Source organism: Tauraco erythrolophus, chromosome 17 (assembly GCF_009769465.1).
Source record: "Tauraco erythrolophus isolate bTauEry1 chromosome 17, bTauEry1.pri, whole genome shotgun sequence".
Lineage (NCBI taxonomy): Eukaryota > Metazoa > Chordata > Aves > Musophagiformes > Musophagidae > Tauraco > Tauraco erythrolophus.
In genome coordinates, this window is record NC_141481.1 from 6,628,442 (window position 1) to 6,652,528 (window position 24,087).

Consider the following 24,087-nt stretch of genomic DNA (forward strand, 5'->3'; position numbering starts at 1 on the left):
ATCTCTTCCACATCTACCTGCATGTTGTGTAGGAAAGACTAGGAGAAACTGGAAGTGCTGGAATTTTCTTTGCAAGTTTGTTTTACGACATGTATCTTTGTCAACGTTGCACACGTCAACTGAAGTGAAAAGCAAATGGAAGTCTTTGGCATTTCATCTTTGCTTGCCTAGTGTTTATTTTGTGTTTATTCCATGCCCCCAGTGAAAATAGAACTCACAAGGAAATAAATCAGAGATTCATCAGTTTATTGGTGCATAAGTTCAGTGTGAACTGCCATCTAGTGTATATTTAAGACATAGCATAATTACAGAGACTTTTAAATCAAGGTGATAAACAAAGTGTCCTTAAAATACTTTCTGACTAGTGGCATTTTATTTCTGTAAGCAGGCAAAGTAAAATACAAAATTTACAGGAATCAAGAGATAGATATTTATAAAAGGACTGGCAAGTGAAAGTTTAGAGATGAGATATGAGATTCATTCATCAGCTGACAAAGTAGAGGATGAAGATTATAATGAAAAAACAGTGCACAATCTCTTTGTCAGAAAAGGAAGAACACTTACTTTAAGAATTACATAAAATAAAGGGGAAAAACAGGGAGGCACACAACCAACCTATTTGTTTCAGCTGGTTTGCAATAATTTCTCCAACATCACAAACTAGACAGCATCCAATACCTGACTGGTTTTAAATATATTTTCTTTCCTTTTAGATGACTGATTCCTGTAGGCGTGCATCTAATTTTTTCCCAACTGTCTGATAAAACATCATTTATCATGAGAACATTTATTAAATCATGGATCCCTCAGCGTTTGTGGATTCTCAGGTCACCTTGCAGATTATTCCATGGATGCAACAGGCTTCTTACATCTCAAATTATTTCGTATTATGACTCTATAAACCAGTGTAAAAAGGAACTGCCGAAATATTTCAACTTTGCAAATGATGTCTTAGATGAGTGGTCGCAACTGGAAAAGGTAGTATTTTTCTTTTACTTAATAGATTTTGAAACAAATCTCAGATGATGCAAATCAATTTTCCTGATGAATGCTGAATAATACTAGCTGCAGAGTAGAATGCACTGTCTTATTTTCTTAGTCAGAAATTTAGGTATCACTTTAAGAGACTGGTTGCCAGAGTGATTTACTTAGTCTGGAATTATTTTGGATTGAAATTAAACCTTTTAAGGATTGTCTTCTTGTTTTAATATCTTCTGTTGCATTCTAGGATGGAAGACGACCGGCAAATCCAGCTTTTTGGTGGGTAAATGATGAGGGAGAGGAAGTGAAGTGGAGCTTTGAAGAACTGGGATTTCTGTCTAGGAAAGCAGCTAATATACTTTCTGAGGCATGTGGGTTGCAAAGAGGAGACAGAGTTATAGCAATTCTGCCTCGTGTTCCTGAATGGTGGCTACTGAATATAGCCTGTATACGAACAGGTGAGTAACCTTACTGATCTCTTGGCTGCAGAAAGAAAATAAATTGATACAAAAATATACTAAATTAATTTGAAAAAAATGTAAGCAGGAATATGCCGTTGTGCCATGTGCAATTCAGCTTTTGCATAGAGGAGAATTGGCAGCACCCACGCAGGAACCGAAGTGACTTTGTGCTAGGTGCTGAATAGACGTGGTCCTGTTAAACGGTGTCCTCAGTTGAAGCAGTGAAGGTTGAACGGTTACAATCCAAAGCCAAATTTGACCAGATACTGCATTAAAACTGTCTACACTGGTAATGTAAGTTGTATGACTGGACTGGTTAATAATTCAATACAGTATTTTTTTGCTCTATTGTTACAGTTTTGCAAATTCTTAGGAAGAGTTTGACCCATTGCATTTTTAGACTGCTAAACATCCATGATGGAACAATTCAGCATCAACAGGGACATGATCAAGTATTTTTGTCCCACTTTTAAGTTCTGTGATTCTTACAGGTTGTAAATGGGGCTAAGACTCAGGGAATCCAATTCTGTATCCAAGACTTTCTGGATTATGACATGGAAATATCATTCAGTGTCTCAGCACCTCAGTTTCCCCAATTGTAAAATTTGTTAGACACCTCTGAAGAGGCAAGAAGACTGAAATCAATCTGTGGGTCAAGTCTATTGAAATCCTTGGGAAAGGAGATATAGAAATGCACTAAATTAGTGCATAATTAAAATTAATTAAATCTCTATGCCCTAAAAATGTGATTTCAGTCATGTTGTACTCAATATCCAAACTTACACGTTACAAAATGAATCCAAGCTTGAGGGATATGTTGACTGAGCAATGTATGTAAGCTCTCTGACCTCAGTCTACTTATCCTGTATCAGAGGTGTTAATTCCTTATTGAAATGAAAAATGGCTTTATTCCAGATGTAAGTACAATCCAAATGCTGGCTTTATTCATATACTTAAGAGGATGATAATCTTAACACTTCCTTCCTGAGTCACGAATCATAAAGGAAGTTCTCAAAACCACTTTAAATCTAGATCTTAGTCATGATCTGATACCTTTAATATGGATGACACAAAACTCAACAGCAGTGTCGCAGTTTGGTGTTCTTTCAGAGCCAGATGATCCCAGGTTATTCATAGGCCACAAATTCACCCAAGCTTCGTGTTCAAACATGAGTTATACTTGACTGCTGTTTCTCAAAGAATAAGTTTTTGGCAAGTAGCTTAGCTTTTCTATGGCTGGGGTCATGTCCTGTGAAAATAATAAAGAAAAATGGTCAATTTTCTAAATTGCTTGTTGCTTTTTTCCAGGAATTGTCTTTATTCCAGGAACATCCCAATTAACAGCCAAAGACATCTTATACCGACTCCAGGCTTCGAAGGCCAAGTGCGTCATTACCAATGATACACTGGCACCTGCAGTGGAATCTGTCATGCCTGACTGCCAGTTCCTGAAAAGCAAACTAATTGTAGCCAAAGGGAGCAGAGATGGGTGGCTGAACCTCAAAGAACTCTTTGCGTGAGTGTCTAGCTGTTTTACTGTCATCCCTGTGAGGTGAAGGAAGCCATATCAGTCAGGTGACATTGCTGAGTTTTGGGATTAATTTCCAAAATACAAATGAGTTACCTTTTTGCATCCCTCTGCCAACTCACTGTAATCACTGCATTAAGTACAAATTCCTCCAACACACTTTTTGGGAGCTGTATTCAGGGCTTTCAGTTTCTCCTTACTCAGCAGCCTGCCAGCTTTTAAAAACTCTCTGCTTCTGCTGTGATCTCAAGACAAGCACACAGAGTACTAATCTTGCAGTTGTTTTGTGCTTGTCTTCTAGACCCCAACCTAATGCCTCTTGAATCTAATTAGAAGATACCCATTGCCAGCTCCTGGTGCTCAGCTAACATGGCATCAGTTATTTCTTCCCTTGACTGTCTTGGTAGCTCAATTATGAATTATTCATCAGTCTATTGAAGATAAATGGTGTAATACGTGTCTAAGACCACCACCTTACCTGGCATAATAGCCTAGATCTGGCCCCTATTGACTTCAGGCTGGGAGATGGTCTGTGTTCAGGCAGAAGTTGGTTTTGCATCTACCTGCTGTTCTGTAACAAGCACCTTGAGTGCCCTTGCCAAATAGATCTAGAGAAAGTCACTGAAATATACTGTAGGTGGTAACATTGTGAAAGTTATGGCATACAGAGCACACTTGTGACTTGAAAAATATGCTTTCTAACTCTTACCTGGTATCTGATAAAACTATTTATTTATAAATAAATATAGTTTTGAGCTGTTTCCCTGTTTATCACCTAAACCTTAAAAAATACTGCTTTCTATGTGAAAAACTACATGTAGTAACCGTCATATGCTGCTACTTCTGAAGGGTGACATCTGCTGACCATAAATGTGTCAAGACAAGGAGTCAAGACCCAATGCTGATCTATTTTACTAGTGGAAGCACAGGCTCTCCAAAAATGGTGGTGCAGTCCCACAGCAGTTATGGCATCGGATTTGCAACCAGTGGCAGGTATACCTTGCACGTGCTCCCAGTGTCCTGACCCAGTCGCATGATCACAATTAAATTGAAAATGTGACCATAAAAACTCCAGAAAATGTAGGCATTTTGTGAGTGTAGGATCTTGCTTCTTCCTCACCTTTGCCCTCCCATGGTGAATTCTCATTATTAAAAGCTTCTTGAAGACTCAGTTAAAATTGTCAAGCGCAATGTTCTGTCACCCAGAGGGCTGACTGCAGAGTAGCAATAGGGATAGCCTCCTTATAGCAAAACCAGATAAAGTTGAGTGCTTTAGTGTTACATAAACCTTCCTTGAGAACCAAAGCAACCTTGGACCATAGCATTATACCTTTAAAATTACAGTTCAGTTTGAATCTGTGGCTTGGTACTGATTGGTTTGCATTGAACATCTTTTATTGATGCTTCCCAAGGAGGGAGAAATTTCATGAAAATCAAAGGATACATTTCCCAAGGCATTCTGAGATGGAAGTTGGTGGTATAGAGTCCACAGAAGTAATTTGGTTAGTTTCCTAGAGAAATAAGATGTGATTTAGCTGATGTCTCTAATCCACGAGGTGAGGAAAGCCTACTCCAAATGATCTGTTTGTTTTTTGATCTAGATCCAGATTGTGCAACTCAAGCCAAGGATATTTTGCATTGTTCATGAGAAAAGCAAATGCTGGAAATTTAAACAGGAGGGAACAAAGGGAAATAAAAGAATGTTTAAGATTCTCTCCAAGTCTTACAAACTTTCTAAAGAGTCCCACTTACTGAAACTGCATCTTCTAATGAAAGCCCCTTGCCCTTTCCTTTAATTATGCTGTGAGCTGTGCCTGAGTCTCTCATACTCTACAAAGCATTTTTTTTTGTTTCTACTTTATCATCAGGTACTGGATGAACTTGACTCCTTCAGATATAATGTGGAATACCTCTGATACTGGCTGGGTAAAATCAGCTTGGAGCAGTGTTTTTGCACCGTGGATCTGTGGATCATGTGTCTTTGTACACAATATGCCACAGTTTAAACCGGCTGTTATTGCAGAGGTAATCATAACATTTTATACTGTGAGTTTTATGTCATTTTGCATAAATGAAGCAAATAAGCTGGGCTCCAGGGCATAGGTAACCACTGCTCTGTAGCAGCAGGCATAGTACTTCCCACATCCCAAGCAATCATCTCTCCCTTCGGTGCCCAGTAAGCTAGAGGAGCGAGTGTTTTCCCTCCTGGTTAGGCCATGTGACATGACTGCAGGGTAAAGATGTGGTGAAAGATGCAGGATAGAACTGAAGATCACTGCTGTCCTGTCCCATACTTAGCCTAACGCTCCCTTCAGGTATGGACTTCCAGCTACTTTGGGCTCAGGGCGAGCATGGGCCAGTAATCAGAGCATGGCATAGGCCCGAATCAGGGCCCTGTTATCCTCAATTTTCAGTGAGTTGTCAGAATGCCTGTTCCTCCTCTCTGCCACTTACAAAACCAGTTAGCTGGCCTGTTCTCCGCAATGTTGGCCTCTTGTGTAGACAGGAGACCCAGATTTCCCCAAGAATAAACTTGGAAAAGCTTTGGTGTGCTTCACTGTTGTCACTTAGCCTTGAGCCTGGGGCCCAATCGCCTTGGCAAAGAGAAAACAGTCTTAATTGGAACTACTGCTCTCAGTGGTCATTCATGTACATGAGTGATTTTTGTTGGACAGAAAGTACCTTATGCTCTTCAGCAGTGGGACTGACTGTCACAGCCATGTCACAGTCAGGATATCTCACTAATTCATAGTCATTCTCGGTGTTGAATGTTGAATGTATGGTGTGTCTTTATGGGTTTCATTTTGCAAACATTTGAGCACTTAAGTTGTGTTAATCACCTGCACTTTGACAAGATCAGACGCATCATTACATTTTCTTTTCAACAAAATAACTTCCTATTTTTCTAGACTCTTTCAAGATACCCCATCACTGCCTTTTGCACTGCTCCCACTGCCTACTGCATGATGGTCCAACATGATTTGAGCAGGTACTGCACATCTGTCTGTTGCAGGAGTAGCAGAGAGAGCTGGGATATAATGCTGTGACAGCTCTGGCTGTTTAGTTCCTTATGTTGCTCAATTTTTTTCAATTAAAGGAAATCTAATTAGCATAATTTACTCTCAGAAAAGAAGGCTATGTTCTGAAATATAAGAATAACTAGTCACACTTTAGACCCTTCAGGCTTCAGGAAAGAGTCTTTGAAAAGACAGCACAGAGGAAACAAATGAGATTTTTTAAGTTGTCGCTTCCTCTGAACTTATGGTTCACAATCAAATTTAAGTGAAGGTTTCAGGCAGCACTGGATCAGGGAATTACTGGAGTGCAGTGGAGTTGTTCCCATATACCTGAGAATGAAGTGAGCAGTTAGAGGATGTTCACATGCTGAGAGTTGTTTGGCAGCCGTTAGCACCGGTTAGTTACACTGTAAAGCACTCAGCTGATGTGAAGTAGTCAGTGTGATTTGTAAGGAGTTTTCACACCTTCAGTAAGATACTTACTCTTCTCATATAGGTCTTTCATCCTGACAAAAGCCCAGCCCTGGTTTATCAGAGAGCTCAGGCTCCATGTTTTCTATTCAGCTTTCCTTTTGCTTTAGAAAATTCTTAGTGTCTTATTTGATCTTGGATGTCAGCATATAACAGCTTTCAAACATCTGATGTGCTTGTTCAGATTTCTCCTTTCTTGACAGTTCTTCCAAGAAAACACCTTTGCTCTACTCTACTTCCACATTATCCTCAGTGGTAACACAAGCAATCTAGGAGTCCAATCCAGGACTGTGCAACAGGGTGATTATTGTCGTTTCCGAAGTAGCTTGTGAAGTTTTAGGTGTACTTACTTGGAAAGTTGAGGGCAGCTGCCCAGTTAAGACCCTTCACTGCTCTTTCAGAAGGTAAGAAAATTATTTCATTTGCTATTCCTCCTAAGCTACAAGTTCACGAGCCTGAAACACTGTGTATCTGGAGGGGAACCACTCAGTCCTGAAGTGATGGCAAAGTGGAAAATCCAGACAGGGCTGGATATCTATGAAGGTTATGGCCAGACTGAAACAGTACGTTTGCATTAATTCCTGCAGTATGCCTTCTCAAAGGTAAAAGTACTGGAGGCACAATGTGCTTGATAAATCAATAAAAAAGGTGAGAAAGATATAAATGAACTTTTTTAAAAAGAGGCTATATATAATTATGATTATAGAGTTCCAAAATCAACTAGCTGCATAATTTATAGGAAATACAATGACTACAGAGTTCAGCCACCTGCGAAAACCATGCCAGAGATTACCTCAGATCAAATAACTTGTAGTAGATCCCTCATCATCTTTACTTAAAGGGCAAATCTAAAAAAAAAAAAAAGGCTCTGGTATCAATGTGGCCTGTCCGAGGTTTTAATGAAAAATATTAAATCAGTTCACATCCCAGACTTCTCTGTAAGTGAAAATTAATGAAGCTATTATGAGTCAGATTTCAGGCATTCTCTCCTCTTACCCTTGATATGGTCCCAAATTAATTGCCCCATTATTAAAATTAGATCTGTAATAATTTCACATCTGCTGTCTTGCAAATTCAAGTGTTTGCAGAAGAACCCACTGGCTCAAACTGAGCACAACCAACCTCATTCCACAGAGCTGACATAAAATGACTCTCAACCCCTCTCCGATGTGCTGGAGAACTACAGCGCTTTAGTCCTGATTCAGTCCTTGTCATGACAAAGTCATGAAGAGGTGTCGTGTCTAATGCAAGCCAGTAATAAAGTCTACAAGATGTTGCACAATTTCTATTTTTTATTTTTAAATCTATTACACAGGTAACAATATGTGCCAATATGAAAGGAATGAAGATTAAACCTGGCTCTTTGGGAAAAGCTGTTCCCCCTTATGATGTGCAGGTATGTTGATACGTTACATCTGAGCTTAGCGGCAGTTGTGAGCACATGAGTAAGGGAACACTGTCTGTGTCTCTCTCTGTCTTTCGCTGCGCTATAACACAGAGATTTCACTGAGCCAATGAAACCAATAGTGCTAAGTCCTTTCTGCAGATCATAGATGACCACGGGGCTATTCTGCCTGCAAGAGAAGAAGGCAACATTGCTGTCCGAGTTCAACCTACGCGACCATTCTGTCTGTTCTCCGAGTACTTGGTAAGTTTGAGTTGCCCTGTCTGTGCATGCTGAGAAGCTCAAGACCCCGGGCAGAGTACTGTTGACATACTGAGGAGCATAATTTCATCCAGCATCTTTACAAGGTCCCTCTAGTTTGCTCGAGGGCTTTGAGCTTGAGCAGTACATTGTTCTGCTATTCCAGGAATAGACTGACAGGGTGTAACTTGTTCCAGACCTATACCTGGCAGTCAGCATGCGTTTTATGTTTAGTATATCACCCCTTCCATTCAATTCCTATCCTTGGTCACAGATCAATGATGGAAACCAATAAAGGCTGCTGTAATATACCATGAGCTCAAGGAGGCTTCCCAAAGAGCACGAGTATCTTATTCCCTCTTACCGCTGTCAGAGGTACCCACAAATTGAACCTTTCAATCTTTAAAAATCACACATTGCAGCATCCATGTATCACTGGTGTCAGAGAAGCCTTTTATACAGTTGCCTGTCACACAGACGATGTGCATGTGATCGACAGCATAAAAAACAAGCTACAGCACAAACCCCTAAAGTGTAGATGATCATATGGCTTTGTGGCAGTGCCATATGTAATCTAACATTCAAATGGGAATGCTCTACCCAATGAAAGCAGAATGGGCTTAAAAAACGTTTCAGAAGAATGGCCATTTTGGTTCACGTCAAAGGTCCATCTAAGCTAATATTCCATCTGTGGTAGTGCAGAGCTGTAGCACATACTTAAAACACTAGAATCAGGCAAATATATTCTCCACGGCATTTGAACAGTCATGTTGAAAAAGCTTTGGGGAACCTATCTGTGTGTTTAATTCTTTTCTGAATCCCCATAATATTTGGATATTTGTAGCATCCCCAAACTTGCACAAAGTAATTGCTCATGTGATAAAAAACTTCTTTTGTTCAGTACTGTTACTTGAGTTTTTCATTATGTCTTCTATTGTAAAGGTGTTTTTTCTGTGTGATCTAGACCCAACAGATCAATGTAGATAATGAAGTTTTTTCTGTAGGTCACCTCATTTATGTTTTTGGTCTTGAAAGTTAGGAGTGAAAAGTTTCCATTGACAGGAGGTTATTGTGGTCACCCCGTGCAATGATAAATCGTTTCTCTGAAAAGAGTGGGTTATACGTTTTAGTAATTTGCTGTGATGGATGAGCATTTTGATAGAGCACACCGTTTTTTCCCCTAGAACATGAATCCATATATACACCGATGCTCTTTTACACCTCTCTCATGTTTCCGCCACAAACCTGCTAATTAACGCAGCTCTGTTTTTTTTTTTTTAATTGAAGACATAAAATAGTATTGAACGTACTCCTTTTGAGAACAACTTAAAAAATTGCCTTGATCATTTTTAGCACTACTGCAAAGTAAATGCATTACATTTCACTAACAATCAGATATATTTTCTGTTTGATTGTTGTCAGAATAATCCAGAGAAAACTGCTGCCTCTGTATGTGGAAATTTTTATGTCACTGGGGACAGAGGGATTATGGATGAAGAAGGATATGTTTGGTTTGTTGGAAGAGCTGATGATATAATTAATTCTTCTGGGTAAGTCAGTTGCTTTTAGATTTGCCCACTTGCCTGTTAGTGATGCTCTGTTTTATTGCAAAATTCAATCTGGGAAAACCAATTGAATGGCTACCTTGCTACTGCTGTCATATTTGCATTTTCTCCTAGGTATCGTATTGGCCCATTTGAAGTCGAAAGTGCATTAATAGAACATCCTGCAGTCTCAGAGTCAGCTGTTGTCAGCAGTCCTGATCCAATTCGAGGGGAGGTAAAAAGAAAAAGAACAGATACAGAAAGAAACACATTTTATTCTAAGCATCAAGTTCCCTATATATACTAGGCTTCCTTGGAATTAAATGTGTTGCAGATTTTTTAAATTAAAATGGGATAATTTTTAAAAAAAAACATGTACTTTGACAGATCTTAGAATTTCAGAATTATTTCCCTGTTTACAGAGTTTGATGTGGAAAAAAGTTTGGCTCTTCAGATTTATTGTGGCACCTTTTTGTCTAAAAAATAGAATTTGGATTATTTCTCTTTTTGTCACATGGTGGCAATGATATCCAGAGTTTTTAATTTTTCTTTTTGTATTTTTCAACTTTGCAACATGTCTTTGAGCCCCAGGGTGAGATTTTCAGCTGTCTTGTTTTCTGTTCTGCAACTTTTTGAAAGTTTAGTAGCATTAAGAAGAAAAAGAAGTGGAAAAATAGCAAAAAGTCCTATGCTGCAGAATATATCCTTCATAACATTGCATTTTGTAACAAAATGCCAACGAAAAGGGAAATTAAAGAAAAAACTCAAATTTTTGCATTTCTGCATTTTTATACTCCGTTTTGGCAACAAATGTATCCCTTTATTCCCACAACTAGAAGTTCATGGAGGCCCTTAACTTTTGCCGCACAGGTAGTCAAAGCCTTCATTGTTTTGGCTCCTGCTTTTGTGTCACATGATCCAGAAAAATTAACTCATGAGCTGCAGCAACATGTCAAGAAGGTGACTGCACCTTACAAGTATCCAAGGAAGGTAAGTACACCAAAAAAAGACAAGTCTTCTAATCATTTCAAAAATTGAACACTTTTTGTCCTGCCTCAGCTTCTTTTCAACTGCATTCTGACCAACTCTCCAACCATAGTTAAATAAAATAAATGTAAATTGCAGGGTCTGTTGCAGCTATAGCCTTGGGTTCACATATGTGCTAGAAAGGACCTAAAGGGAGGAAGTATTAATGTCACTTATCTTTATCAGGGTCAAGTCTTCCTTTCATGAAATGCTAGGGTTTTCACAGCGACTCAAATGGACAAGGCGTTCAGCTCTTACCAGTTCCTCCCTTGAGCACTGTTCAGACTCTCAGCCAAAGCAAAGGGAGAATTCTTGCCAGCAACAAAGGAGTTGAAATCCATCCCTTAAATCCAGGAAGGACACCAGTAACTCTCTGTCCTGACAGCTGAAGCACTCATCTCTTCAGGATTGCAGTACTTACCTCTGCAAATACTGCCTGTGCAGTCAGCTAAGATGTATAGTAAAGAATTTCACTGTCCGGGCCCCAAGCTGGGCGGCTTCCTATCTTTTACCCCAACCATAATAAAAGCGTGTCTGTCTTTGCATCTGGAAGATTAATCAGAATGTATTTGGCTAAAAGTGAGCATTTTTGCCTTTCAGGTGGAGTTTGTTCAGGCTCTGCCAAAGACAGCTACTGGGAAAATCCAGAGAAAGGTTCTGAGGAACAAAGAGTGGGGAAGAGCATAACATGATCTGGAAACTGAGAAGAGAAAATTTTCATTATCCATACAAGCCATAGCACATCACACTTGGCATGTGATCATGACCCAGAGCACTAGGACAATATAGAGAAGAACAAGCTATGAAAAAAAAAAAAGATGATAACACTCATATGTCTTGAGGATATGTGGTATTTAGAACCACTTTTGCCGTTGAACTAAAATTTTCTGAAGGAAGAAGATGCAAGTAATTAAGAATGAGGAATGGAAGACAGAAGGGACAGATCTGATTTTTTCTTTTTTTTTTTTCTTTTTTTTTTAGTTTTTTTACTGGAATTGGTATAAACAGCAGCTTCCTTAAAAAAAAAAAAAAAAAAAAAAAAAAAAAAAAACAGCAAACAACAAAAGTCTTAACTACAACATTTTGATAATTACAAATAAATGAGAAACTAATAAAAATAATCTTTATCCTGTAGTGAGTATCAGCAGTGGAGTGATATTCTCTCTTCAAAAACTATCACTGTAACATTTCCAAATTCTTTCTGGGTAGAAGGAGAAAGATATATTCTAACTACTCTTTGTCTTGATGAATTTGCGTTCTACTTAAATGGTTAAAGTGGGAGAAAGGAGAAGATACAAAGTGCTTTAGGTTAAGGTGCAAATTATACACAATTAACAACAATGTAAATGATTACAAGAAAAAAGTTACTTCATAGAAAGAATTGTGCTGCCTGGTCTATTTTCTATGACATTCTGTTCTCATTACTTCAAAAGAAGCAAATGGTAAAGTAGAAAGGGCTTCACTTCGAATACTTTTGGATAGCATGTCCAGGTTTCACATCTCCAGATAAAAGCTAATCTTTACAGTGCCTTGTTTGGGAAACACGTGTTGTGAAAGCCGAATGAACCAGTGAAGAGGATCTACCTCAGCCAGCTCTCAATCTATACTGTCCACAGCAAACAGGTCAGGAAAACGTTGTTGTTTGTCTGAATTCCTAGTGTTGTTAATCATAGAGAAGAGGCAGGTGGCACTAAATCAGGAAAAATAATTTCTGATTCTTGCAGCACTTTAGAAGACTTTGCCATTACTGAGTCTTTTCTTCAATTTTCTTACTTTGTTTTCAGCTCTAAGTTTGCAGGTGAAAAAGTGCTAAAAACTGTCAAAGGCTCTCACAGCAAAACGTTGCAGACATTTTTGTAGACCACTAGGGAATCCTGGATTTAAAATGTTTTTCGTCTTGCCAGTCTTGAATACCCTTTCCAATCTTGAACACTGTTTCTGCATGTTCTTAGTCTGCTCTTTTCTTTTCAGGCTATTGTGTGGATTTTGTCATTGCAATGCTCTAGAATCTGTAGATTACAGCTAAATCATAGAATTAGAGCAGACTAAGAAATTAGAAATATCTTACTATGTTATTAAAAAGAATAATCAAAATGGGTAGGCTTTTCTGTTAAAGGAATGAAAGTGGATCCATTGTTTTTTAATATTAACAGTGGAGGTCACAACCTCAAAGAAAGGTTACATATAATGAAAAGCTTTGTATTTTTACTGACAATTGTTTCCTTGAGTAAGAAAAAACAATAAAAATGAATGTCTATCTCAGAATATGACTTAAAAACCCCTTTATTAACGTTGATTTTTAAGGTAGTGTTTAGGGAATGTTTAAAAGACCATTTTTCACCACTAAAACCTTTTTAGATTAATTTTTTCCACCAGATTCTGTTAATAGAGTTTCGATTTAAAATGTAAGTATCATCTATATAAGTTTCTGCTGTATAATCCTGGTACTGAAGTGGGTGGCATTTCAGGACATAATAACAATTTTATATCCATGTCCTATGATTCTTTCTCAGGAGCAAATGATATCCTATAGGATTATTTACAGCTGGTCAATATTTCTCTACTGCAATCTCCATGTAGCATGGCGAATACTGTGAATTACTGTTGTTTTTGACAAAGTATCTGTTCTGGGGGGAAAATCTGCATCCAGATTTTTTATGCTATCAGATAGCACTGAAAAATTTAAGTTGTGCAGGTTCTAGGTATTTGAGTTCATTCACCTGATAGGCAGATTAAATATGACCATAATAGCTCCTGTTAAGGAATAAGGAGATCATTCCACTGTTAAATAAGTTACTTTTTCTGGGGCAATAAAATTTGATCAAAACTGAGATCCGTGCATCAGAGATATAAGGATGTTATGGTTGAAGACATGGGAGAAGAGGTAAATGAATACAAAATGGACGTAGAAACCTGGGACAAAGGGCAAAACTTTGCAGCTTTGCTCAGGCCACAGAAATTCCACATGGAAAAGAACTTCAATTAATAATTCATCTATTCATAACTGAGTTGTCTTTGGATAATCTCAATATTATTTTCTTTGTTGTTGTTCTTGCAGGATTCATAACAATTCTGCTAATTTTCTTATACAGTCTACAGCGTCTACATACATCATCTTCTGCCATGAAGTTGTTTAAATTATGGACTCTAAAATCCTTGTGGACTCTGAAGCCTCCTAATAGGATTTTCCATGGACACCCCAGGCTGCTTGCCTCTGATGTATACTCACAGTATGAGTCCATCAGGCGGGGCGAACAGAAAATACCAAAGTACTTTAACTTTGCAAGTGATGTACTGGACAAATGGTCTGAGATTGAAAAGGTAGATGATCTTTTGTTGGGCAGATGAGATACTTTAATTCCTTTCAAGGAAGGGCTTTTTTTCTTTATTAAAAAAAATCAGTTGCCAAAACCAATTTGCAGTAGGAAATTATGCAGAACCTCATTCTTTCTTGCTTTATTTTCAAAGTGTCACTGATCCTTGGTGTTCCCTATGTAGGTAGAAAAAGTAATGATAAGTCCCTTTGACTTTGAAACCTCGGAATGTCTGTGCTTATTCCTTCTGCATACTAGAATATTAGATAGTCACATCAGAAAAATACAGATAACATAACAATAACATTGTGTGCCAGAGAAAATTCTCTCACAAACGTTTAATTGCCTTGCTCCAAAGTGGATTCTACATTTGTCCACATGCCCTGTAGTTAGAGACCACTGAACTCCCCTCTTCCTGAGCAATCAGACTAGGAGTCCTGGAATACCGCACTGTCGTGTTGTTTTATTTTGTCTTCTGCCTGTGCTGCTTCTGTTTAATAGTATTCCACAGCTCCATCCAGAGTATCAGGTGTATTATGTGACATATTTCACATTATCTGTTATTCTGTAGGAGCATTAATGCTCAGCATAAAGCTTAAACTGAAATAGGATCCAGACGAGGAGCTGAGTCTGGAGACATTTGGGCTGGTAAACGTTTCAGGTTCAGAAAAGGAGAATTTATTGGGAATATCTGAGCTTGATCCATTAAGCACAAGTGAAAAACAATAGTTTATGTGCCAGTTGTGAAATACTCAAATCTTCCATAACTTGCAGATATTTGTGCATTATAATTTCATGGTCTTTCAGAAGAACATGGTTTTGAATACGTATGTTTTGTAGGCTGGAAAGAGACCATCAAATCCTGCCTTTTGGTGGATAAATGGAAAAGGAAAAGAAGTGAAGTGGAGCTTTGAGGAGCTGGGGTTCCTGTCTCGGAAAGTGGCCAATGTGCTGACTAAAGTATGTGGACTGCAAAAGGGGGACAGAATTGTTGTGATCCTGCCACGAGTACCAGAATGGTGGCTGGTGAATGTGGCTTGCATGCGAGCAGGTCAGTGAGCGTATCTGATATTGGTAAAACTGCCTAATGCAAATCTGTTGAGAGGATCAAGAATTTATATGGTTTATAAAGGAAAAGTAGTGTAATAATCTAGTGAATGGCCTAGCTACCAATTACGCAGGCAGTCCTGAAGGATTTGCACTAGAGGCCTGTACGGCAGGCATGGAGATGACAGAAGGCAGAGAAGAGCCATGGATGTCACCAGACAGGTCCACGTTTCATTCCTTACAGGAGAGTGCAAGCATCTGCTGTATTCCACTATGACTGTTTGGCTTGGGAATGCCAGGGCAAATTCATCTCAGAGGTCATTTTGGGTATAGTTAATAGTTTAAGTTCTTAGAAAAGAATCAGATGTAAAAAGTGCCATCCCAAACTAACTTTATTGGTCTTCCAGGAATTGTCTTAATTCCAGGAACATCCCAGTTATCAGCCAAAGACATATTATATCGACTTCAGGCATCAAAGGCCGCGTGCATCATTACCGATGACACACTGGCTCCTGCCGTGGACGCAATAGCATCTGAGTGTCAATTTCTGAAAACCAAGGTCATCGTGTCCGAAGGCAGTAGGGAGGGATGGCTGAACTTCACTGACATGTACAAGTGAGTATGAGTTAGTGACACAGTGGTCATGGTGCAGAAAGCAGACTTGTTGTCCACAAGTGCTCATTTACAAGTATTCATTGACTACAAATACTCATCAGGTGCCAACATTAAGGTGTTAGTCCTGGCTGCTTGATTGCTGATCCACATCAGAGTTGTTTAGCAGCAATGATCTTGTTCTAGGAGGTTTCTATCCTGTTCTTCATAAGGAGAAGTCTGTCTTTGAGGAGGGTGTAGCTCCACAGTATTTTAGTCTAATTTGGTGAAAAGCTTCTGTGAAGCTTATTTGGAGTGGGAGTTCTGCAATATGCAATACTTCATTACATCCTGAAGCCTGTGTAAAGTCACAATTACATTCTCTGTTTTAAAGAAACCAATCTGCTGACCATTCCTGTGTCAAAACAAGGATTCAAGACTCAATGTGTATCTTCTTTACCAGTGGAACCACAGGTTCTCCAAAGATGGCTGAACATTCCCAGGGTAGTCTTGGTTTCAGACCCCTTTTAAGTGAAAGGTATGAAAGGTTTTGATCCTGTTTGAACGTGGGATAATTGAAGCTGCGTAGTAGAACTGATGAAAAATTACTAAATAAGAAATGTGAATATATGGCCCCAGTCCTTCTCCCTCTGAAATCAGATTAGAAACTCCAGCAGATTTCTAGGGGAGTAGGATCACCCCCAGTGTTTCCTTTTACAATAAATATCTCTTACGCTTTCTTTAGAGTGGTTCAAAGGACAGCCATCAGCTGGGAATACTTTAGCACAACGAACGAAGAGATACCATGCTTTTGAACTGCAGAAACCTTTGACACGTGTAGATAAGCGGAGGCAGAGTTTATGCTGGTTGCACAGATCATCCTGGTCCCTCAGCAGCCTTAGAACTGAAATACCTGGTGTCCAACACAGCATCCATGAATGCTGCTGTTTCGGCTCTGTCTTCCAACCTAGTGGAAAGTTAACTTTATTGAAATTCAGGCTTCTCTTTCCCTTACTCTATCCTATGTTATGACTGACATCATACATGTACGATATATATGTGTGTATATATATATATTTACGTAAACATAGGTGCCTTTTTATCTGAGAGCTAGCTTATAAAATAAACATATTCAGAGTGCCCAGCACCCATGTATCTTGTTAGAAATGGTGGGCTTGTTAGGGTTTTTTTGTTTTCTTTGTTTGTGGTTGTTTTTTTTAAGCAAAACTTTTTCATTATCTTTTCATTCATTTTTTTCTGCTCTGTCAGGTACTGGTTGGATTTGACTCCCTCAGACACGATATGGAACACATCAGACACAGGATGGATACTAGCTTCAGTGGCATCTGTTTTAGATCCCTGGGTGTTTGGATCATGCGTCTTTATACATAAGCTCCCACAGATTGAATCAGCAGCCATCCTAAATGTAAAGAAAAACTCAGAGATGTGTTAATCTGTAGAAAGGGCATAAAAATTCTCAACGGCATCCATAGATTTCATGAGGGTTGTGTTCAAGATGCTGTATCCATTGCGTAAAGCCCCTCTTTGCATTTTTAATGTACGCAGAAGGAGCCAAACCTACAGTTCATTAATGCCTTTTGCTCATAGCTGGTGAGCACGTGAATGAAAATCATCCAAAAGCAACACTAATTGCTTTCCTTTTGTTCTAGTGACTGTGAAAGTAATATCAGCCGGTATTAATGCAGACTGAAACCGAAGTGTTTTTCTGCCCACACTGGCCAAGATGAAAGTGAAAACCTCCCTAGAATGTAGAGACGGGCTCATTCTGCCCATACTCCAAGCTGCGTGGTCTAGGTGTTGTGTAGACATGTTAGCATAGGATTTTGTCCGATCAAATATATTGTGAATCTCTGTGTGTTACACCAACTGCAGGAGGGTTTCTTACCCAATAGAGAGTGTATGGTGCTTTCACACAGAAAGGAGAGCTACATTTGCCTCGTATATCACCTGTTTACTGTACATCCACAGGGCATTTTTATATCTGAGCTTCGTATGTCCATCTTGTTGTTTAACTAGACTCTCTGCAAATACCCCATTGACGCGCTGGTTGGTGTTCCAACAATGTTCCGCATGCTGGTACAAAATGATCTCTCCAGGTACATCAAGAAATTATTTACTAATGTTTAATTTACCTAACTAAACTTTAGTGATCTCCTAGATCTAGCTGCTTGACCCAAAATAAGATAGTAATTTAAAATATCCTTCGTGAAAAGACCATTATACAAAATCTGTGAGTTTTGCTGAGTTTTATGATCAAACATAAAGAAACTTTATTTTTTCCCTCAGAAATTTGAGACTTTCACTACTGAACTTGTGAGCAAATCACTGAGGATATGAAATGTCTGTTAAATTCTTTATCATAATTTTCAATTCCTACATTAATTGTCTGTGCTTTAGGAAGGACTGTCATTCTAGAAAGTCAGTGTCAACATAACTGTGAGGAAGTGACTTGTTGTGGCAGTTGTACATCATCCCGTGCTCCAGTTCTCACTGCCATCGCTCCTTCCTCCTCTCTTGCACTTTCTTACTTGGCTGTTGCAGAGGGTCAGCAATCAGGGCCTTGGCTCAACAAATTGCTCTGTGGTTAGTTATAGGCATGTCCTTAAATCCCAGCTGACTTCAGCAAAATTTTAACTTTGTTTTTCAAGTGTGTTTAACTCTGACTACTCCTATTCATATGCAGTGTTGAGCACAGACTGATATCCTTGCTTATCAGGAGCCAAAGGATCAGGAATCCTCTTGCCCAATAAATTTAAGTGCTGCCTCTCTTGTTTTTTAACTCCCTGTGAAGCTACAAATTCATGAAGCTGAAGCACTGCATGAGTGGAGGGGAGCCACTCAACCCAGAAGTCATGGAGCAGTGGAAAAGCAATACTGGGCTTGACATCCATGAAGTATATGGCCAGACTGAAACGGTACATCCGTAGGGTCAATATTCTATTAAATCATTGTAATTCCTTTTGCTTTATGATGTTTTTCTGTTTGTTTTCAAAGAACACAGCCTGTTTCTTCCTCCATGTTTCTGTGAGTGTTTCGGTAATCTCCCCTGATAACATCTGAAGGAACGCCCTTTCATGGCTCTCCTCACAGAACCTGCCAGAAAACATGGATTGTTGGGAGGAGATGTGTTCTAGTATTTCCATAATGTCCTTAAGCAAATTCTACCTGACAGTGACAGACAGGAGAGCAGAGTTTGAATCTAAGGAAGAAGACTGGTTAGCAGAGGGCATGAATTCTTCGCAGATAGCAGAACAGGATTCTTTCAGGGAGTTTATTGATTTTGCTTATCTGTACTATACAGCACTGACACATAAGATCCTATGAATCTTAATTCCTTTGGAATTATTCTAGAAAATGCATTTAATGAATTGAATGTGAATGTAGCAGTTTTCTATTGCAAGACTTTGTTTTGATTTTGATTTTTACAGGGAATAATCTGCTCTGTTTTTAAAGGAATGAAAATTAAACCTGGAGCAATGGGGAAGGCAGCTCCGCTTTTTGATGTTCAGGTTTGTTGGACGCTCTTTAGATTCTTTCATAGGGATTTTTTGTTTGGTTGATTTGGGCTTTGTTTTTTTTCTTTCCCTTTGGACTAAAATATGTGGTGTTTTTCATTCTAGATCGTAGACAAAAGTGCTAATGTTCTGCCTCCAGGACAACAGGGGGAAATTGCTGTCAGAACCAAACCTATAAGACCACTTGGTTTATTCTCTGAATATGTAGTAAGGACTTTATTTTATTCCTCACCACCACCAGTCTTCCCAAAATCTCTCCAGTTGCATAGTGATTCAAAAGGCTATATATTTTTCACCAGTTTATTAGTTATTACCAGAGTAATTTGTTTGGATTGGTGGAAAAGGGAAGAGAAGAATTTGCTCAAGACTGAGTTTGAATTTTTTTTAAAGAATCCAAAGATTTTTGGTTTTTAAACCTATTTTATTGTATTTATAGCAACGTCAGTACAATTCTTGAACATCCTTGACTGAAAAATTAAGTTCTAGTGCGTTTTAACATTATATGCGTTATAGCATAACATATAGCTAATGCATTTTCAAAATCTAAACTACTGTTTATAAACCACTTTGAGGATAACCCTAAGAAAACCGCAGAAAGTGAACGTGGAGATTTTTATGTCACGGGAGACAGAGGGACTATGGATGAAGATGGATATTTTCAGTTCATTGGAAGAGACGATGACATCATCATTTCTTCAGGGTAAGTTTGCATGCTTCCTTTCTAAATCTGCCATTGTATAGTCTTGTTGTGTTCCTGGTGAGCTTCTGACATGATAGTCCTGTCATGAATGTATTGACTTCTTGACTTAAGAATACTTGCTTTGATTACTAGCTTTTCATAGACCTGGTGTATCATCTTGGTGATGTCAGTGGCATCTCTGTATCCATTTCCCCTGCAACACCTCATCTGTTTCAACAGTGTGAAGACTTCCATTGGCAGAAGAGAGATTTTAGTCTAGGGTTTTTTTTGACTAAAATTGAAAGACATATCTATCGGAGTCAGAGCATTGAAACATTTTATTTTTAACATGTTGAAATGAAACAATTTGGTATTGTATGATGTGATACCATAACATGGCATCAGCTGGTACTGCTGACCCCATCTATCAGGGTGGGATGGAGCCACAAAGAAAGGGGAGAAATGGAGAGGTATCCACAGACCCAGCAGTCCTCTGCCACATGACTACCATGAAATGCTCCTACCTTCTAACACAGCCAGCTTTCACATTCTGCCTAAAGTTTCTATAACTGGTTGTTGATTTGTTTTCGTGTTTGTGTTTTTTTCTTCAATATGATAATTCAAAAACATTTTGTACTGGTTTTCCAGCTCATAAAACCAAATCCAGAATTTTTCTTTCGTTACCTAGATATCGCATTGGGCCATTTGAAGTAGAGAGTGCCTTGATAGAGCACCCAGCAGTAGCAGAAACAGCTGTTGTCAGCAGTCCAGATCCGCTCAGAGGAGAGGTAATGATGCTGAACAGTGGTGGGGGAAGCAACATATTTGTTTAAATATATAAATATCTAAAGCAGTTCCTGTTTTACTGAATAATGTACAGCCCTAATGCAGTCATATCATAATGGATAATCCTACTTGGGGTGACAGGCAAAATCCCTTCCCATTTACATGTCTTTGCTCTTCTTAGTTTCTTTTCATCTCAAGAGGATCTCCTCTGTGCAGAACATTACAGTGTTTATTTTCCCCTTGTCAGACCGTATTGTTGTTAAGCACTTGTCTATACAATGAAATTGTATTTTCTGGCTGTTGTGGTGTAGCCAAAGTTCTACTATAACTGCCCTAGCACTAGACTTGGGCTACACATATAGAGAAAGCACAGTCCTGTGCTGGGATTATATGGACCTACTGTCCTCAGCGTGAACTTCAGAGAGAAACAAAATGTCCCACAGCTTCAGGGAGAACTCTGCAGAGACACCTCTTATTATTGAAATGCTCTTGCTTTGTAATAGGGGCAGGAAAACTGTGCTTCCAACTTTTCCTTCTGCACATGCATATGCAGAAGCTGGGCACAACCGTTTCATATATTGCACTGGTTTCTCTGTTCCTTTCTTTTGCATGTCATGACTCTGAGCAGTACTGCTCACTGGTAACCTGTGTATCTACTCTTAAAAATGATGGTGTCAGATCACTTTTGTTGACCTTACCTTACAGGTTGTGAAAGCATTTGTGATCCTGTCCCCCACCTTTTCATCCAGTGACCTGGAGAGCTTAGCCCGTGACTTGCAGGAGCATGTCAAGAAAACTACTGCTCCATATAAATACCCTAGAAAGGTAAATGCTTTTGAGGAGAAACTTAAAACCAGAGCACCCTTCCATAAATCTCACAAGAATTACTATTTGGATTTTCATGATTAACCTGAAAGAGACAGTGGTAAAGATTCAGCTAGAGCACTGGTTCCAGAAAATCTTTCCTAAATAACATTAGTTTACATTGTTTTTCATGTATTTGAGTAAAGTGCTTGTTTAAATATTTCAAAAATTTCTAGGCTGTGTATGATATCCTAGTTAGATCTGCATGTTCTAAGTCAGGCTCACAATCATAATTTTCAATGTTTTATTTCATCTTCAACCAAGCACTCTCTGGTGACTTTAGGGTAGACCTGAGGGAATCTGAAAAAGTTTTTACCTACTGGTCCTCACAGTTAATGAGGAAAGCCCAGGAGGATATACTAGGTGTTTCTCAGTAATCCCAGCACTACAGGAAAAGAGGTATTAGTGCTTTAGTTCACTTGCGCAGAACTCATAGGAACTAAAGACCATTAAAGCCTTTGTGCCAATAACATCCTTTTTCTCTTCTTTTTGTCATTCATCTCTGACCTCTGATACCATTTCAGTATTCATCCTTCTGCTACAGTACTCGTGTTACACTACTCAGTTTGATTAGCTGGGAGGCAGCTACACAGATATTTAGCCATCTAGGCAGCCAAAGAAATTGTTTCGCAAGTGGCACAATGTGCTGCCTTGATTTGGCTTGAACTTGATCCTTTAGGCAAGCAGTTCTTGCTGATGGAAGTCCTCTTAGTTTTCCACGTATGCTGAGAGCCAGTCTTGGAAAACCAGCTCTGTAGAACATGCTACATTGTTTTCTGTCTTTTTTTATTTAGGTGGAATTTGTCCAAGAGCTGCCAAAGACAGTCACTGGGAAGATCAAGAGGAACGAATTAAGAAACAAAGAGTGGGGACGGATGTAGCATTGTTTGGAATTTAACAGAACTTCTTTCATTCCATTAACACTATATAAATTTGTCTCATATAACTCTTCTCCTTCTGATCTATTTTTGCTAAATGCCTGAGCATCAAAAACTATAGATAGCACCAAGATGTGATGTTCACACCTGCTTGCAAAGCTTCTAATATCAGTACCAGAATTTCTGTTCCTGAAACACTGCTGGGAAAGGCAACAAACCATACAACTCCGTTATAGTCCTAAATGTCTACAAGTTCACTAGAATTTGGCTGATGACCCATCTCTTTTAGATAGCATCCAAGATCAGTGAAGAGATACTGCTGATACCAATTGTCTAGCTCCAGGTGGCAGAAAAGGCAGCTATGGATTTGAGTGGTTCAAATGCTCTGTCCTTAAATGCAGGGTGTTTAAACTGAATGCAGCCCTCCTATAATTTATTGAAGATGGAAAGACTCCTCTCTATTGATCCCACCATATGACCTTCATAAACCTTTCTTGTGTAATGCGTGTGTTGATGACAAGCAATGCCAGCTTCTCCCGTGCTTTGTCCACGAATGATCTCATACAGTATAGCCCTCTGTTCTGATCTTCACACACAATCAACAAAACTCTTGTACCATTTCTGATCGTCTTTAAAATGAAGGTCGCTGTTGGGCAGGTGACCCACTTTGTAGAGCAGACCGTGGTTCTTTGCCATAGTACACTGGCCACACGACCAGTCTATTTCTGCATCCACTTAGAGGTGAAACCAATGAAAAACCTCCCTTGATCTGGTTTGGATGATCACACCTCCGTTTAACATTTGGCTCTTGGCTGTATGAAGAAGCATGTAGTATAGTTTACCCACCCTTACTCCTTACAGTTGTAGATGCAACAGTGGGCCAGACTTTAAGGCTATATCAGTTCTTAGCTGTTCATCCTCAGGTTTTTTTTTAATTTTGTGTACTCAAAGTTTAAGATTTCATTTTCTGGCATGAATTTTCATTAGTTGACAAAAACATCCCCAGCCTTGGGGGCCTCTTCTGTTTATTAACTAAGAAGAAATTACTGGAGAGCAATAGCATCTTTAGGCAAGAAAGAAGGTCTTTTGCAGCTGTGTCTCACTACCTGCAGCTATAAAGTGAGATTTGGAGAATTTTTATTTTGAGAAAGTAAAATATTTTATTTCTTGAAAGTGAACACTTTGTGTCAGTGAAACAATTTCTGTACTAGCAACTGCTGAAATGAAAGCAATTCTCAATAAATACATTTATTTCATTCTTTTCTGACAGTAGCTTATTTTTTGTAGTGCTCCTTAGTATTTCATAGAGATTTCAGAACACTTTTCACTGTTTCACTCCTAACGTTTCTAGGAGCATTAGATTACATGATTATAAAACTAATGATTAGTTTCTTGAATGCAGTTTTTTGGGCATGTCACTTGTCACTGCCTCAAGTTCTTTTCTGTACCCAGTTGAGTCCCTTTAAAAGCCATGTACTCCTGGTCCTTCCAGGAACTCTACATCTTCTAGATCTTTCTGCTTAGTTTCAAGCAAACAAGTGTTTAAAAACAACAAAAAGTGGAAAAAACAACAAAAAGTGGAATGATAAACAAGTGTACAAACTGGAGTTCAGAGCCCCTGGAAGCTAATCCTTGTCTCTGCAGTTAGCTGTTTGCGCAGTTAAACTCCAGTAATGTCTGAGGACTGGGAGGTTGATTCCTGCCCGCCCCACCCCCCTC

The 24,087-nt window shown here is 38.9% G+C and overlaps 2 protein-coding genes across 2 annotated transcripts; both read left to right on the forward strand.

Moving 5' to 3' along the window:
* The first annotated feature begins 777 nt into the window (after positions 1-777).
* On the forward strand, positions 778-11,360 carry LOC104373389 (acyl-coenzyme A synthetase ACSM4, mitochondrial). Its single transcript, XM_009979280.2, has 13 exons — positions 778-978; positions 1,229-1,439; positions 2,751-2,958; positions 3,820-3,963; positions 4,839-4,995; positions 5,880-5,959; positions 6,898-7,021; positions 7,774-7,854; positions 8,005-8,106; positions 9,526-9,653; positions 9,783-9,882; positions 10,518-10,637; positions 11,274-11,360. The coding sequence occupies exons 1-13, from the start codon at positions 778-780 to the stop codon at positions 11,358-11,360; spliced, it is 1,743 nt and encodes a 580-aa protein (XP_009977582.2).
* Positions 11,361-13,796: 2,436 nt separating this feature from the next.
* On the forward strand, positions 13,797-22,371 carry LOC104373388 (acyl-coenzyme A synthetase ACSM3, mitochondrial). The gene is made up of 13 exons (XM_009979279.1): positions 13,797-13,994; positions 14,828-15,038; positions 15,442-15,649; positions 16,020-16,163; positions 16,895-17,051; positions 17,663-17,742; positions 18,438-18,561; positions 19,075-19,155; positions 19,267-19,368; positions 19,734-19,861; positions 20,529-20,628; positions 21,332-21,451; positions 22,285-22,371. Exons 1-13 carry the CDS (start codon positions 13,797-13,799, stop codon positions 22,369-22,371), a joined length of 1,740 nt encoding a protein of 579 aa, XP_009977581.1.
* Positions 22,372-24,087: the final 1,716 nt, after the last annotated feature.